The 18,423-nt window shown below is 40.6% G+C and overlaps 1 protein-coding gene across 1 annotated transcript in view; it reads left to right on the top strand.

The window, feature by feature from the left end:
• The window catches only part of LIN7B (lin-7 cell polarity scaffold B), a 192,910-nt gene that overhangs the window by 127,409 nt on the left and 47,078 nt on the right, over positions 1 to 18,423 (top strand). The window contains exon 4 of the mRNA XM_089671607.1: positions 15,654 to 15,863. Coding sequence (XP_089527733.1) covers positions 15,654 to 15,863 — 210 coding nt within the window. The remainder of the gene's footprint in view (positions 1 to 15,653; positions 15,864 to 18,423) is intronic.

The following is an 18,423-nucleotide window of genomic DNA, read 5'->3' as shown; positions in this document are numbered from 1 at the left end:
GATGGCCAACTCTATCAGTTTCTCAAGAGAGTCCGGTAGTCCTACTCGTGCTAATTCGTCTTTTAGAGACTCAGACAGCCCAATGCGGAACTGGTGACATAATGCCGCATCGTTCCATCTGGTATCTCCCATCCAACGCCTGAAATCAGACGCATACTCTTCGGCCGCCCGGCGGCCTTGCCGCAGAGAGTATAGAGTAGCCTCTGCAGAGGCAGCCCGCTGGGGGTCGTCATATAGGACGGCCATGGCCTGAAAGAACTCAGTCACGGAATCGAGAAGGGGGTCACGCTTCTCCATCAGGCGGTGAGCCCAATCCTGGGGCTCATCCTGAAGGAGAGAGATTATAAACCCCACCTTGACGGTCTTGACGGAAAACGTGCGGGGCTGCAGGTCAAAAAATAAAGTGCACGCGTTCCGGAAGGCCCGAAAACGGCTTCGGTCTCCACGGAATCGTTCCGGCAGGGGAACGCGGGGTTCGGGAGCTAGGGTTGCCGCAACTGCTCCGGATGCTGGAGCAGCGGGTGATTCCGCTGTTGCGGAACTTGGAGCAGGGGGAGTCTGGGTGGCAAATGACTCCATGCGGTCCTCAAGCCGGGTGCAGCGGCTGTGAAAATTCTGGAAGGCCTGGGTCAGAGTCGCCAGGTGCTGGCATATATCCTCTAGGGACGCCGGTCCTCTTCCTGGCTCTGTCATGGCCGCAAGGTACTGTTAGAACCCGCCAGGTGGTGCCCCTGGCAGCCCACTTGACAGACCTACCCAAAGCGTGGAGTCTAAGTCCCGGTCTGTGCTTTCACCAGGGCCCCTGATGGTGGGGATGGACTTGAAACAGACCGGGACCAGGTCACGACCTCCGAGCAGGCCCACCAGTGGCAGGGGCAACCTCCGGGGATGTATTGGTACCGGGAGAGCCAGATGTGAGGAGGACGGCAGGACCTAGCAGGGTGGATCACGAGCGTGGGTCCCATGGGGTAGGCGAGGTACAGAATCGGCAGGCGGAGAGTAGTCGGGTCACACGCAGGGTCAGCAGGATAAGTCAGTCCGTAGAGGGGTCAAAACAAGCCGAGGGTCAGGATGGGAAAAGGCAGAGTAGTCAGGACAATCCGGGTCAACACAGGAGTAGGCAGCGTAGTCAGGGTCAATCAGGGTCAAAAACACAGGTACAGGACTCAGGAACTCAGATAGACCTTGCGGCAATTACTGACAGTGCAGGGCATCTTTAAATATTGCGCCCTGCACTGTCATTGGCCGCTCGGGACGCGCCCCCGGGCTGTCATTGGCCGCCCGAGGCGCGCCCGCGGGTCCCACTGCGCATGCGCGGCATCCTGTCATCCACGGCTCGCCGGGACCTAGTGCCTGTGTCCCGGCGTGAGCCGTCGCCAGTGCGCATGCGCCGGCCGACAGGACGCCGCGATCCCTGACAACTTCTCTTGACGGATTATGCCCGTATCTGTGGTATCCCTATGTGTCTCTTAGCGATCGATTCTGAAAAGGTATTTGATCGTGTTGACTGGCAATTCCTCAGACTGACGTTACAACAAATAGGGTTAGGCCCACACATGTTAACCAGGATATTATCCTTGTCTTCTTCTCCATCTGCCAGAACTAAGATCAACAGCTTGATCAACCTTGCAGCGTTTCGATCAATAGATCATCATCAGGACTTCCTGATGATGATCTATTGATCGAAATGCATCGAGGGTTGATGACTCAACTTCCACTGATGTCACTTTGGAATGCACACTGGAACGCGATGGCCATCTTGGTTTCCAATCACAAGCAACAAGGCTAAATACATTGAGTGCCAGGTTATGGACACTTTGCTTGTGAGTTGTATTTTTACATTTTCTCCCCAATATTAAAGGTTTATGGTTTTTCACTATGGGATGTCTGTTTTTGTCTCTATTTTTATGCTGACACTTGCTATACTGCTTGTGGAGGAGAAGAGGAATTCAGTTTTGATACAGTCCCTGTGGAGCTATACTGGTACCATTAGCAATGCTGTTTAAATCCTGTCAAACAACATCGGTTACCACTAACAACACTGCTATCCCCCCGGAAAGGATTATTGGTTATCACTACCACGCAGCACACTGAGATAGTCCCAAAAAAATCACATAAGACCATTCTAGAGATAGGTGGTCATGGGATGACGGAGAGTGCAAATCCATGTGGGGCACCGTTTTGAGCACAGTGGAGCACCTATCACTTTATTACGGAGTTCACAGTAAAGCATTTAGCACCTTTGCACTTTATTCTCATGTACTGGGACTGAATATTATTACCAGTATAATATATGTGTATTGACTATCACAATCATATATATATATATTTTTTTTCCCACTAAGTTTATTGTATGCGCGGTCCATATGGTATTTATTCATTTATTTTGTGTTTATAAGTTCACAATTAGGACTGCAGCTTAAATACGGCTTATTTGTACTAAGATTTTATGCATAAGTGCAGCAATATTTTATTCAATTATCTAAACCCAGCCTACCTTAGGGCACAAAGAATCCACCCAAGGGTTCAACTTTCCCTGTTGGTCCATATTATATGGAGTTATTTTTAAATTACTCTGATGTACTTATATTGTAGACCCTTTGAAGGGGAAAACCGCTCTTGCAGTTGTAAATTAGCTGCTTTGGACCAAGATATAACCATATATAAAGCCTTGAACCCTGGAGGGGATTATTTGTGCCTTTAAGGGCTGGATTTAGATACGTGCGGCCGCTCTGTTTTCAAATCTGACAGCTAGTACGGGGAACTTCTCCCTGTACTTTTGTCACAGGGGGAGGGGGGCAGCAGGTGGCAGCTGCAGCATTGGGAACATGTGGGTGGAATATGTAACATGTTCTCAAAGGTGAACATATCCTTTAACAAAGGAAGAATGCCACACAAGGCATACATAACACTGTATTCAATGTGGAGATTGCATAGGACAAACTCTCGTTCCTTCCATACTGCTGTAAAATACAATACCATAAGGTTTAGATAGCATGACAGTAAAGGTGTTTATTATTTTTTTCTCTATGACTGATAGAAATATAGTGAACATCCTTAAAGTGGTTTTAACCTCACACATGAAATATGAACAAACCATGTCTCTCTTTAGTGTGTACTCAATCCAGAGCACTAAGTGTCATTTCTGTCTGCTATCTCATCCCTCTGCATATGTCACTTCTGACAAGTTTTCCTGACACCAAGAGGTAAAAAGGTGACAGAGAAGGGATCTCCAGCACACAGCCTGTGGTTGACAGTCTCAGCTCTGTTACTGTGTGGTGTGTGAAGGAGGGTGTGTCCCTTCCCTCCAATCATCTCTTACTGAGCTCTGCAGACTGCAATTTCAGCTCCCCACCTCCTGCTTTCTGGAAGCTTAAACAATCTGTATAAATTTGGGACTTTGAATGGCTGCAGAGAAGACAAGACCGTAGATAAACAGGTACAACTTGTGTAAGAGGATTTGTTTCATCTCTGTGTATCACCTGACGCCAGTCACATCACTGGGTATATTTATTGGTTTACAACCACTATAAGCATTTTTGGGATGTAGAGAAGGGAACCGTTAACCCACAGTGTAGAATGTTAGGAAAAAACAAAAAGGAAGCAAACATTAAGGAGAAGGTGGTTGGGGGACAGAAGAGGCCGATACAAGGAGAATTGGTTGCAACAGGCAAGGGGACCAAAGGGATCAAAAGAGTAAAACTGGCCATACTCTAGTAACATTTTTAAAAAAATTATAAAAGAGGTTTGTTTGAGTTCTAATGGTTAGTGGGACCAAATCGATTTTAATTTTTGACCGCAGTGATTAGAAAATTCAAAGGTGGTATGCCTAGATTGGATAAAGCCAGACTAACAGCTTTAGATAGCCCAATATCAATTAAAGACGTCAACTTAGCATTAAAAGGCACAGCTATAGGGAAGAGCCCAGGACCCGATGGATTCACAGTAGGATACTATAAGAACTTTAAAGAACAATTTATATGAATGCACTGGGAGCGGAGACAAAAATGAGGGAGGAGTAATTTACAGGCATATATCATGGTTATACCCAAAGAAGGGAAAGATTGGTCTCAGTGTACTAGCTACAGACCTATATCTTTGTTGAATACTGACACAAAATTGTATGCAAAGGTATTAGCGACAAGGCTTGAAGAGTTGATGTCCGACTGGATACACTTAGACCAAGTAGGATTTATCCCAGATAGAGTGGGAAAGGACAATGGCTTAAGAACATTGCTTATCCTGCAAAAGATTGAAAGAGGAGAGGTTCCAGGAATGATTCTGTCGGCTGATGCTGAAAAGGCCTTCGATAGACTAGATTTGGGGTTTCATGATCGATATGCTGAGAACATAAGGAATTGGGCCTAGAATGATGCAGTGGATAAAAAAGCTATACAGGAGTCCCTCTGCTGCAGTGAAACAGCTCACTATCCAAATTTTTTAGGGTGTACAATGGAACTAGACAGGGATGACCCCTGTCTCCGTTGCTATTTGTGATCTCTTTGGAACTGTTATTAGCAACTGTTAGAAATAACGTAGATGTCAAGGGAATGTGGATGTGGGACATTGAACATAAAGTGGAAGCATATGCAGATGATATGCTGTTCTGTATATCAAACCTCAGATTAACACCAAATTTAATAAGAAAATTTAAAGAATATCTAACCTGAAAATCAATCCCTCGAAAAGTGAGATCTTAAATATAAATAGCCCAAAGGCCAAGAAACAAGTTCTACAATAAAAATTCCTCTTTAAATGGAGAGAAAAAGAACTAAAGTATTTGGGAATAAAATTAACATAGTCTATAAAAAAATTATATCAGGCAAATTATATCCCATTAATAAATGAAAAAAGGATGAATTGAGGAAAGCCTTCACGGCAAAGCAGTCCTGGATAGGTCGGATGAATATAATTAAGATGATAATAGTACCAAAAGTTTTGTATAAATTTAATATGCTTCCAATACTTCTTCAATACTTTTTTTAGGTTTCTTAAAAAAACGATACTCAGATATGTGTGGGTTAACAGGAAACCAAGAGTTAAATATGAAGTTTTATGCAGTAATAAAAAAGGGGGGATTAAATATGCCAGATTTTAAGAGATATTATAATTCGAGATATATAATATAATATATAAAGAGATATATAATTATCACGAATTATAGAGTGGATATATAATGCACAGGGGAGAAGTTGGGTAACAATGGAGAGCTCACTTAATAAGGCACTATTAGATAAGTATATTTGGATATCACAAGAATGTGGGATGAGGATAAAAGCACTTTGACATGGAATGTATTTAGGATTTGGGATGAAATACACAAGCAGAAGAATTGGAAGTTTAACTCATTGTCAATCGCATTGGCGGAAACTAAATTTTTTCTGCCTGGGAACAATAATATTTCAGGGAAATAGATAATTGATAGAAATGCACATATAAAAGATATTGTGGATAAAGGGTCTTTATTTGATTTGAAAAATAAGAAGGAAATATTTTCTACACTAGATGTGTGGTGGTATGGTCAAATAAGACATTTTGTTGCAAAGCTCCCACAACCACTAAGGACCGAGGAAGAATTGTATCCTTTAGAACAATTGTTCAGTACAAATAGAACACAAAAACACACTACTTCTAGGTTTTATAGAATCCTTAATGAAATACAGGGATCGGTACCCCAAAAGTTTTTGGAAAAGTGGGAAACAGAGCTTGGTAAAAAATTGAGTGAGCAACAAAAATGCAACAGTAAAATGTTTAGTTTAACACATGGGGCACTGAATATGAATATAGTGGAAATGAATTATAAATGTCTGGTACAATGGTATATTACACTTAACATGATGCATAAACGAAGGCCAGAGGTTTCATCCCAGTGCTGGAGGGGATGTGGCAGTAAAGGTCCAATGGCACTTATCTGGTAGGAATGTCCCAAAATACATGAGTTTTGGAGGTAGATAGTGCAACATATACAAGAGATCCAGAGAATCAGTGTACCAATGGCCCCACGGGTTTGCCTATTTTATAAATCAGAGCTTTCATTTAAGCAATATAAAAATATGATAGTGTTCCATCTTTTAAATGCAGCCAAAAACCTTATTCCTAAATATTGGCAAACAACAGAATCCCAAAAAATAAAATATTGGATGGGAACAGTTCAGTATACAGTATACAGTATATATAGGATGGAAGAATTATACCATATAGATGAGAACAAAATGGAAAAAATTAAGAAGGCTTGGGAAGGACGGTATATTTTAAAAAAATCAAAAAGATTTTTAGAAGTGGTTGGAGTGTAGGGGAATAAAGAAAATAAATAAGGAGCTGGGAAAAACAAAAAAGAAAGAGGGAACACATGAGGAGAGGAAATAGAAAGATAGATTAACAAAAGAAGATCAAGACGTAAACAGAAGGACTAAGAAGACAAGAGGTAGGGGGAGGGGGGGGAGGGGGAGGGGGGGTAAATACGGGAATAGGAGAGGTAAGTATTTATAGATTTTTGTATGGTATGATGTTGGCTTGAAATGGATTTGCAAGATAAAAATTAATAAAGCTATAATTCCAAAAAAATTCAAAGGAGCAGAATGGGAACTTTTCACAAACATATTTTTAACAGTATACAGCATATATTTATTGTTCAGTATAGTCTATTATTTCCAAAATCAAGTGATTAAGGCAATCAAAGTTTTAAGGTACTTCTGAATGATAAGTCAATTCATCAAGTCATTGAATGTACTGAGGCTATGATCCACGATAAAGTGGAAGTCTTGAATACCATTTCTAAATTTAGGATGATTTGGGACCCATGGGTAGAACATTTTCTACCGTCTAACTTTGATGAATCTCTCCTCACCCTGTAACCAGCATTTCCAGTTATATTGGTACCTTTCCCTACTATTGTTCAAGCCCCCTTTTTTCTTTTACCCGCGGAGTCACACACATCTCCCTTGTCTTCTCCCCCCCACACATTCCCCGCCTACTATTGCCTACCAGTTCTTACCTGTTACTATTTTTAAAGTTTACTGTTCATACTGTATCCCCGGGATAATTCACTGTATGAGTATTGTATATTTTATTTGTCTCATCTATATTACCCCTCCCTGCGAATTTAATAAAATATTTGAACAAGAATGTACTGAGAATATTCATATGAAAATCTGCTTGTGTAAGGACAGACGTATGCTAGAATGGGTATAGAAAAAGAGCTGTAATCTGAGCTGCCCCCTGTCATGAAGGTTCTGTATTCTTGAGAACATCAATATTCAAACCAATAAAACCACATGCATTGGCACTTTTCTTCCATATGATATAAGGCAGCTGTAACTTCCCCTATAGTATGAACGTCATTGAGATTCTTAAACCAGAGCTGGACAATATGGGGAATTCTTTGCTTCCAGAGGGTGGCTATACACGGTCTAAATATATATATGGTGCAGCGCTAATACCCTATTCTATACAGCTAGCAATAAGCTGAATCAGAAAAAATAAATAAATAAAATAATGTCACACCATTATTAATAACATTCAGATCATAAGTGAATATAAATTTCCGTCAATAGATGAAACTATAACACATAACAATCACTGGTGCAAATGTGACACACTTAATCCGTGACTAGAGGTGATAAATCAGTCCACTTTATACACACAGGTGAAAAGATCTTCGTATACGTGAATGTGTCATATGTGCCATGAATCCCAAAATGGTCTGAGTGCCCCCTCACCTCCTTGCAATGACCACACGGGCCAGCCAGCGTTATAATAGCGTTCAGACGATCTCCTACGGATCCCTTTTCTCAGAAACACAAACAAACAGGCTCCATAGTGTAATAATATTGTGTTTAATGAATAAAATTAAAAATACCCACTCACATGTTAGCAAGTATCAGCAAACATCTTCTTAACCTCCGGAGGAAAACATTTTAATTTTATTCATTAAACACGATATTATTACACTATGGAGCCTGTTTGTTTGTGTTTCTGAGTGGAACCTAGAGGTGTTGCCAGAGCGGTGGAGTGCAGGAAGAGGTCTGGTCAAAGCTCTGGTTACTTACCATTACAGCCTTACTGGGAAAGGGATCCATAGGAGATCGTCTGAACGCTATTATAACGCTGGCTGGCCCGTGTGGTCATTGCAAGGAGGTGAGGGGGCACTCAGACCATTTTGGGATTCATGGCACATATGACACATTCACGTATACGAAGATCTTTTCACCTGTGTGTATAAAGTGGACTGATTTATCACCTCTAGTCACGGATTAAGTGTGTCACATTTGCACCAGTGATTGTTATGTGTTATAGTGTCATCCATTGACGGAAATTTATATTCACTTATGATCTGAATGTTATTATTAATAATGGTGTGACATTATTTTATTTATTTATTTTTTCAGATTCAGCTTATTGTTAGCTGTATAGAATAGGGTATTAGCGCTGCACCATATATATATATTTTTTGTCTTGTGGATGCTATTTATTGGTACATAGTGGGTGTTAGCAGCTTTTCATTGATTAGTGCAATCTAAGCGCAGGGGCATTTTTACATCCTTTTGAACATACACGGTCTAGCAGCATTGAGTAGATGGATAGTCAAGGATTTCCTATACCTTCTCCTGGGTAGGACCCTCCAATGAAGAAGAAACACTGCTGGATCATCTCCCCAGTTTACATCAGTCAGTTTGTGGACAGTAGTTTGCTTGAGGTGATTGTAGCTGTATTAGTGCACTTGCGACAGAAACAATTCAGTACTGTCCGTGATACTTTTTTTATTTGCACTAACATACAATTTAGAGGACAAGCTTTCGGTGAGTGTCCCCTTCTTCAAGGTCCAAGCAGTACTGTTACAAAGTTTTATCAGAATGTTAGAAGATATGTGGGGATATCAGTATTGAATTGTTTCTGGACAGTAGTTTGTAACCTGGGACAGCCATGGAATATGTAAATTATAGTACTCTTAGATCCTTTGCAATGCCAGCGAATGTCACAGGTTTGTGGGTATATTTTCTGAAGAAAAGCTGGTGCCCTGTACCACCTGGTCAGTATTTTATAGCCAGATTCTTGAAATCTGTTAGAGGTGAAAAACGTATGAGCCTGGAAAGCATTTTATCAGAGATCAGCCAGTCGCTGGTGCCATGCAGGACTCCTGCAGACTATCAGTGTGAGCTGTACATCGAACAGGCAGGTAGTTTTACACTAATAGGAGGAATCCCCCACTGTCACAATGGGGGATCCCATGCTGCCTAAATCTATACCAGTCCCTTTTTCCGATCATGCAGCTTGGCAGGCGAGGAAATGACAGAACAGTGAATGTATCACTTCCCACAGCAACCGTAGGTTCAGCTCAGCCATACACCCATTTAGTTCAGCTGTATCTCGAACCTCTGAACAGCTCATTCCTACTGTCGATTCTGGATCAGAGACAGCAGGACATTTTTGGACATCCCTGGACCTTTGAAAGGTAAATAATAGTTGAATAATAGTTGAACATTTTTTTTTTGTGTGTGTTGCCTTTTATTTTTCGATGTTTCACTTACCCACATTCACCGGTTGACTGGTTAGGGGGTTGAAAGACCCCTAAAAACAGTTCACCAGCAAATGGGAAGCCACCTACTTGCCAGAAACCCCCTGAGTATCAGGGGCGCCTAAGAGCCGCAGTGCCCATCAGCAGCAGAGCAGTGGTACTTTGGAAGATACAACTACTCTCAAAACCTCACTCCACCTAACGTTGAAGGGGAGGGAGGCAAGGCTGTAAGTGTTTGCTTTGTTGTTTTTTTTTTTTACATAAACTGTAAAAATAAATAAATAATTACAAAAGTGCTGAACCTGTATTAAAAACACAGGTTTACCATTCTTATAGATGAAAAAAAATTCAAGAGGCACTTTAAAATACAAATTAACTTACTTCATACTAAGGAAAGTATTTATATTGTCTAAGGCAAAAAAATGTCCAAATGTTGGGCGCATATCAACATGAATCTATATTTAATGGGTAAAAAACATGATAAACAGTGCAGTCAAGCACTTTCTCATTGAACAACAGATGTTGAATGTATACTGTTTGATAAAATATTCGCACGGATAAGTTTGTTTAAAATACGTAAAAAAACATTGTGATAAATAGAGTAAATGTGAAAAAAATTAATGTCGAGGGGGAAAAATTATACATCTTAAACATAAGGTGCATTGTCCCTTCAGAAGTTCTTCAGAATTATTTGATTTGAATAAAATCTAGGACATGTTCTATTCCATTTTGTGAGTTCCCCTCAGATCTTATCCATGGTTTGCTTCCTCATTCAGAAATGTCTCTTGCTTATATTGATAGATGTTGTGAATCAATTGTCTTTGTATGTTACTCTTTTTTTCTCTTTTATTTTTCTTTACCTTTTTCTATAATTTAGTTTTGTATGTCAAAGTAGTTAATTAAGTAGTGTGTGTGTGCGTGTGTGTGTTGAAATATGCTTTTTTTTTTTCTACACACTTGCTTAAAGTGATTCCGAACCGTTGTTTTTGGCTGATCGAAGAAAAAAAAACCCATCTATGGCCAGCCTTAGTTTGAACAGTTTTCTTATAAAGAAGCACCATTGCACAGTGTCCCTATACTATAATTCCTGTTACTTTCTCTTGATTTTACCCTGATGCCTGGATGTCTTATTCTCTGAGAGAATGAGAATGGTTATCTAAAATCACTGATTTTAGGTGCTAACACAAGCTCAGATTTCCTCAGTGAAATCTAAAACATAGTAGAGCAAGTATATGGTATTGGCAGGGCATCAGACATGGCCTCATGCCTAGTGAGTGCTAGAGAGGCTGTGGATAACCTGGTTATTTTAGATATACACTGCTCAAAAAATTGAAGGAACACTTTGAAAACACATCAGATCTCAGTGGGGAAAAGTATCATGCTGGATATCTATACTGGTATGGACTGGGTAATGTGTTAGGAACATTAGGATGACCCATCTTTTGATGGAAATGAAAATGATCAACCTACAGAGGTCTGAATTCAAAGACACCCCAAAAATCAAAGTGAAAAAATTATGCAGCAGGCTAGTCCATTTTGCTGCAGTTTCATTGCAGCAATTCAAAATGGTACTCAGTAGTTTGTATGGCCCCCTCATGCTTGTATGCATGCCTGACAATATCGGGGCATGCTCCTAATGAGACAACGGATGGTGTCCTGGGGTATTTCCTCCCAGATATGGGTCAGTGCATCACTGAGCACCTGGACAGTCTGAGGTGCAACCTGGCGACGTCGGATGGAACGAAACATGATATCCCAGTGGTGTTCTATTGGATTTAGGTCAGGCAAACATGGGGACCATTCAATGGTATCAATTCCTTCATCCTCCAGCAGCTGCCTGCATACTCTCTCCACATTAGCCCGGACATTGTCGTGCACCAGGAGGAACCCAGGACCCAATGGGTCCAAGGATTTCATCTCGATAACTAATGGCAGTCAGGGTGCCATTGTCTACCCTGTAGAGGTCTGTGCGTCCCTCCATGGATATGCCTCCCCAGACCATCATTGACCCATTACGGTCATACTGAACGATGTTACAGTCAGCATTATGTTCTCCACAGCTTCTCCAGGCCCTTTCACGTCTGTCACATGTGCTCAGGGTAAACCTGCTGTCATCTGTAAAAGCACAGGGTGCCAGTGGTGGAGCTGCCAATCCTGGTGTTCAATCTTGGTGTTCAATGACCTGTGCCGGGCAGTAAGCACAGGGCCCACTAGAGGCCCTCAGGCCACCCTCATAAAGTCTGTGTCTGATTGCTTCTTCAGAGACATTCACACCAGTGGCCTGCTGGAGGTTATTTTGTAGGGCTGTGGTAGTGCTCATCCTGTTCCTACTTGCACAAAGGAGCAGATATTGGTCCTGCTGATGAGTTAAGGACCTTCCAGCTCTCCTAGAGTAACTGACTGTCTCCTGGAATCTCCTCCATGCTCTTGAGACTGTGCTGGGAGGCAAAGCAAACCTTCTGGCAATGGCACGTATTGATGTGCCATCCTGGAGGAGTTGGACTTCCTGTGCAAACTCTGTAGGGTCCAGGTATCGCCTCATGCTAACAGTAGTGACACTGACACTAGCCAAATACAAATATAGTGAAAAACAGTCAGAAAAGATGAGTAGGGAAAAAATGTCAGTGTCCTCCTTGAAAAACCATTCCTATTTTGGGGGTCGTCTTATTGTTGCCCATCTAGTGCACCTGTTATTCATTTTATTAACACCAAAGCAGCTGAAACAGCCCCATCTGCTACTTAACAATCAGATCAATATCCCAAGAGTTCAATTGACTTGATGCTATACTCTGATTAAAAAGTGTTCCTTTAATTTTTTTGAGCAGTGTATATGTTGGGCCTGTCTAATTATACAGGGGTACTGAAATAAAATTCATATAAAACTTAAAACAAGCCTTTACTTGCCAAGTAACCCCACATTTTTGTATTCCTGTTTCACATATTGGTTGATCGATACAAGGGGTCCATAATCCTGCTTTATGAATTGCATTGAAAATCTTAATACCATAATACTGCAAGCAACAAACCACTCCTGTGAGAGAGTGGTTATAGTAAAGCTGGCCATAGATTCATTTTTTTTTTCGTTCAGTAAGTGCACAAAAAGGTGAACAGTAAGAGAACAAAAAAAATGAATCCCTTCATCCACATAAATGAAGTGAATGGAGGAATCAAAGGGGTGACCTTTAATCGTGCATAGGTTGTCAGTTAAAGCAACCCTTCTAGCATTTTACCCCTTATTATCCCATAGTTGACCCTAATAACTCTTAACTCTTTCCTACCTTTATCTGCTGATTTTTTTTAGCCATTTATATATTATTTTTTCATTTTAATTTATTGTGTTAACGTTTTAATGTAGCATTAAAAATATGCATAATTGAAAAACATATTTTTTTTCATTGCAAATAACTGTCATGCTTTGTACCAGAATCAAACTTTTAGTGTCAGTTAAGTGGACAAATTACAGAATAGAATTTATATTGCTTCACTCACTAGTTTTAAAACTTAAACTAGTCAAAGTTGGTCTTTTTTACTTTTTTTTATGTCTTTGTGCATAGATTGCATTAAAAATAAAATAATTTTGCAAGAAAATATTGCCAAAATAATATTTTTTGCCCTAATAAACACAATTCATGTATTACTAAATTTAGATTTGGTCTCTACTCAACTTGTAGATAAAATTTGGGTGAGAGTGATCTTTTGCAATGCATTATTAGTGATTAATCAAAACCGATTTCAATTAGCGCAATCTCAGTAAACACAAATAGATCAATAAAAATACTTATAAAATAAATAGTATTGCTTGCTTAAACAATGTGTAGGTGATTTCACAACAACTCCTCAAAATCAACATGAAATAAAGAGACCAAAGTATTTTTTGCCGTGTTATAAAACACCACCGTGTGAAATGTGACACAAAAATCTTCAAACTTCCTCTTGTGACAAACATGCCTCCACAAAACAGGTGAAAAACATGCTCACCCTACTCTTAAATCTCATAAACAGGTCAAGATTTGCTCATCACACCATAATGCATATACCTGCGTGCAATAAGACAACTCCTTCTCCAATCCTCCTATCGGTACTGTTGTACAGGTCAAATCTTCCCTCCGGTGTTCTCCAGTGTCATACATTATGGATACTAAAAACAGTAAAGCAGAACCATAGTCCTCTATTTTTTAAAACCTTTATTAGCGCCAAGATGTAAGAACAATAAAGCTAAAAAAAGAAGGATATGGGGGGGGGGTTAAAATTAAGTGGGATGTGGGGAGAGGGGTTTAACCACTTCATTTCCAGCAATGTACCTGCGCACACATTGGTACCACATGCACACAAATAGCGATTGTCCCACACGTGAGGTATGCCACGAACACAAGATCATGGATTTTAATTCTAGCACCAGACCTCCTCTGTAAATCTAAAGTGTTAACCTACATCGTTTCTCGTCATCGCACGGGCGTGCACAATTTTAAAGTGTACCATGTTTGGTATCTATTTACTCGGAGTAACATCAACTTTTATATTTTACAAACAAATTTGGGTTATGTATTATGTTTTTTTCCCCAAAAATTGCATTTGAAAAACTGTTGCGCAAAACCCACTAAGTTATTCTCTAGAGCCTCTGCTATAAAAAAGTATATAATATTTGAGGGTTCTAGGACATTTTTGAGCAAAAAATACCAATTGTTACATGTAAACAAAAAGTGCCAGAAAAGGCTTGGTCTTCAAGTGGGGGGAAGGGAATGGAAGGAAGAATAATTCTTCAAAGATTTAGGGAGATGTCTGTGTCTATTAGAGGGGAATGCAGGATTTAGATCAAAAGATGTAACAAGTGTGAACAGTTATACCTATTTGCAGACAAAGGTGTAAGGTGAAGGAGAAAGGCTGAAAGGTCATTTCATGGCTTTATGATTTTTTTCTGCCCTGGCTGCTCTGCCTACTTGTTCCAGGCAGGGGCGAACAGACAACTCATGGGGCCCCTGGGCAATAGGGGATCATGGGGCCCCTGTGTCCTTGCCCAAACTCAAAAAAGCTTATGAAAAAGGTACCAGGGGCATCTCATGGGGCCCCCTACTGACCCCTATCCCTATTTATTGCATAGTTTGCTTGAAAGGGTATATGCCAGTGTGCAGAGGGTCCTTCAGAATTTCTAGAGTTAATGTGGTTACACCCCTTTAGCACCTGATGGATAAATGCATGCACTAGCTGTATGGATTTGAGCACAGGGATCTCTTGTTTGTTGTATTGTTGGGTCAGTAGCCAGACCTGAACCTTGTAGCTCTCCCCATTGTGTCTTTTCCCCTATGCTAGCATTGTGTCCACAGTAGCACTTGTGTAGGCAGGGCAGAGTAGGACTGGCCATAGAGGGATTACTTTGACGCAGTTGGCCAGCTTAAGCATGTATTGCAATATGTGTGAACCAAATATCCCTATTTATTGCATAGTTTGCTTGAAAGCGTATATACCAGTGTGCAGAGGGTCCTTCAGAATTTCCCCTACTGACCCCAGTCCCCCAAGTTTCCAAATGGTCAGTCCGCCCCTGGTTCCAGGTCAGTGGCTCAGAAATGATTGAATCATAAAACCTAGATAACTACCATTTAAGTAGGTCAGCAATGGCAGCCCTTGTACTTTTCTCTTGACAGGTTTATTTTAAACATCCAGTGGGTGAGGTGTTACCCAGAAGTCCTTTTTTCCTTTTGGAGCGAGTTGTTATTTTCACAATGGAGGACAGCCTAAATGTTACCTTATTGAAACAATATATTATGATAATAAAAAAAGTTGTGCCACAATATAGTCAACCCTAACACTTTTAAAGCAATAATCAGGATACAGTAACATTCTTTTTGATAGGACTTTGCTGACTCTGAGGGTAGGGCTTATCTTAACTATCTATCACTCCTACTCCCTTTTCTACAAACATAAAGCAAAACACTACCGTTATTGATATGGACTTCACTTGTAAAAAGAGTAGGGCTTAGTATAATTTGTATGAATGTTGTATCAGCCAATATAAAGAGTTTGCTTTTCTAATTCTCTGTATGGGTATACATGGAGTTTCTTTTTATTGGTATCATAGCAAAGCATGGAGAATGCTGAACAAACTGTTGGGGGGTCCTCTATCTTTATTTTTCTTTCTTTTCAGGCCACAGTTGCTGCTTTTGCAGCTAGTGAAGGTCATGCCCATCCACGAGTAGTTGAACTTCCTAAAACTGATGAAGGACTTGGGTTTAATATTATGGGAGGAAAAGAGCAAAACTCTCCTATTTACATCTCACGCATCATTCCTGGTGGTGTGGCTGACCGTCATGGAGGGCTGAAACGTGGAGATCAGCTCCTGTCTGTCAATGGAGTGGTGAGTGAATCTACAGGAAAGTTAAAGTAGTATTAAACTCTCAGTGTTTTTTAGCTTAACACATTGATCACAATCAAATAAATATCATTACCTGGTAAACTACTACTCTTGCTCCCTCAGTGCTGCTTTCCTTAACTTCTGGTCTGCACAGGAATGAGTTAATAATGGACAGTGGAGTCTTCAGACAGTCTGTTAGCTTGGAAGCTTGTAACAATGGAGAATGGGGAAGGAGTAGGGGTGGTGAGGTGTGTGTGTGTGTGGGGGGGGGGGGGGGGGTGAGGAGAAAGGCAGTGCTTTGCCATCCTGGACCAAGAGGCTATGTGTCGTGTTTCTACTGATGCACACAGTGTAAGGAGACACAGAGGACTCTACAAGAGAAAAGAGCCACTTTAAACAAGGGAATCTAGGGCAGTGATCATGGCACCAGCGGAAAACAGGAAAATCGGAAAGGAACAGCATATAAAGAGGCTACATATTATTACACAGGATTTATATAGCGCCAACAGTTTGCTCAGTGCTTTACAATATAAAGGGAGACAATACAGCAACAATACAGTTCAATACAAGAGGGTTAGAAGGGCCCTGTTCCTTGGAGCTTACAATCTAAGAGGGAGGGACTAGTGGTACAAAAGGTAGTAACTGTGGGGGATAGACTGGTAGGAGGAGTAGAAGATTCCATTATTAGCTGAGAGCAGGATAGGCTTCCCTGAAGAGATAGGTTTTCAGAGATCGCCTAAAAGTGAGCAGAGTAGACAATAGTCTGATAAATTGGGGTAGAGAGTTCCAGAGGATGGGGAAGCTCTGGAGAAGTCCTGGAGACAAGCATGGGAGGAGGAGACAAGGGAGCTAGAGAGCAGGAGGTCGTACGAGGAGCAGAGAGTATGGTTTGGGTGATATTTGGAGACAAAATTGGTGATGTAATTTGGGGCAGAGTTATAAATGGCTTTATATTCAGTAGGTAATTAAATCAGCCGCTAAAAGTCTTTAAAACTGATGGTTTATTATCATTTTAAAGGAGTTCTAAAGATACAGCATACACTTCTGTTTTAATACATCGACATTGTGATAGCTATAGTAATTTCTGTCCTTCCAATATAAGCTTACTTGAAAAAAACTATATTTATGCTGTGTGTGCTGCCTATTTGTGATCATCTCTTTCAACAGTTACTGGGTTCTCTGCATGCTTCGCACCTTCTTCTCTGCTCATTCCTTTGATTTACTTTAGATTTTTAAGGACCATATATCGCAACAACTACTGTCTGCAAGCAATGATGATTCCACATGTGGTTTGTTTCCTATACTAATGCAGGCCATAGATGGGTCGAAAATCTGCCGATTTTTTGGCCGAAAATAAAATTGGCCGATTTTCGGATCGATAGTGGGCTAATTGTTCGGCCGTTTTTCGGTATTTTGGCAGATTTTTTTATCGGTAAAGTTTGCGGCAATTATGGGCAAATCGGCCGATCTTTTTACCGATAAAAAAATCTGCGCATGAGCAATGACCTGCAAGAGGAAGACAAAAAGAAGAAGAAAAAGAAGAAGAGGATGAAGAAGAAGAGGAAGAAGAAGAAGAGGAAGAAGAGGATGAAGAAAAGGATGAAGAAGAGGAAGAAGAAGAGGAAGAAGAGGAAGAAGAAGAAGAGGATGAAGAAGAAGAGGATGAAGAAGAGGAAGTAGAAGAGGATGAAGAAGAAGAAGAGGATGAAGAAGAAGAAGAGGAAGAAGAGGATGAAGAAGAAGAAGAAGAGGTTGAAGAAGAAGAAGAGGATGAAGAAGAGGATGAAGAAGAAGAGGAAGATGAAGAAGAGGGTGAAGAAGCTGAAGAAGAGGATGAAGAAGATGAAGAAGATGAAGAAGAGGAAGAAGAGGAAGAAGAAGAAGAGGATGAGGAAGAAGAGGAAGAAGAAGAAGAGGATGAAGAAGAAGAAGAGGATGAAGAAGAGGATGAAGAAGAAGAGGATAAAGAAGAGGATGAAGAAGAAGAGGATGAAGAAGAGGATGAAGAAGAAGAAGAGGATGAAGAAGAAGAAGAAGAAGAGAATGAAGAAGATGAAGAAGAAGAAGAAGAAGAGGATGAAGAAGAAGAAGAAGAAGAGGATGAAGAAGAAAAAGAAGAAGAAGAGAATGATGATGAAGAAGAAGAGGATAAAGAAGAAGAAGAGGATAAAGAAGAAGAAGAAGAGGTTGAAGAAGAAGAAGAGGATGAAGAAGAGGATGAAGAAGAAGAGGAAGAGGAAGAAGAGGATGAAGAAGTATAAGAGGAAGAAGAAGAAGAGGATGAAGAAGAGGAATTCCAGTTCGGCAAAAAGTGTCCCTGCAGAGAGCTCCGCTATTTCTTTGACAGTTCCTTGACATTTATAGCGGTTGCAACAATGTATCTATTTGTTTCCGAATAAAAACATCTGTATCCTAAATTGATACAAATAGATACATTGTTGCAACCGCTATAAATGTCAAAGAACTGTCAAAGAAATAGTGGAGCTCTCTGCAGGGACACTTTTTGCCGGCTGTAGACGGGATGAAAATCGGACGATTTTTTTTACCGTTTCTGGTAACGTCG

Source organism: Staurois parvus, unplaced genomic scaffold (genome assembly GCF_062004578.1).
Source record: "Staurois parvus isolate SC_StPar_1 unplaced genomic scaffold, SC_StPar_1.0 ptg000108l, whole genome shotgun sequence".
In the NCBI taxonomy this organism is placed as follows: Eukaryota; Metazoa; Chordata; class Amphibia; order Anura; family Ranidae; genus Staurois; species Staurois parvus.
Note: the sequence above shows the minus strand (reverse complement) of the source record. Positions and strands in the feature narration are given on the sequence as shown.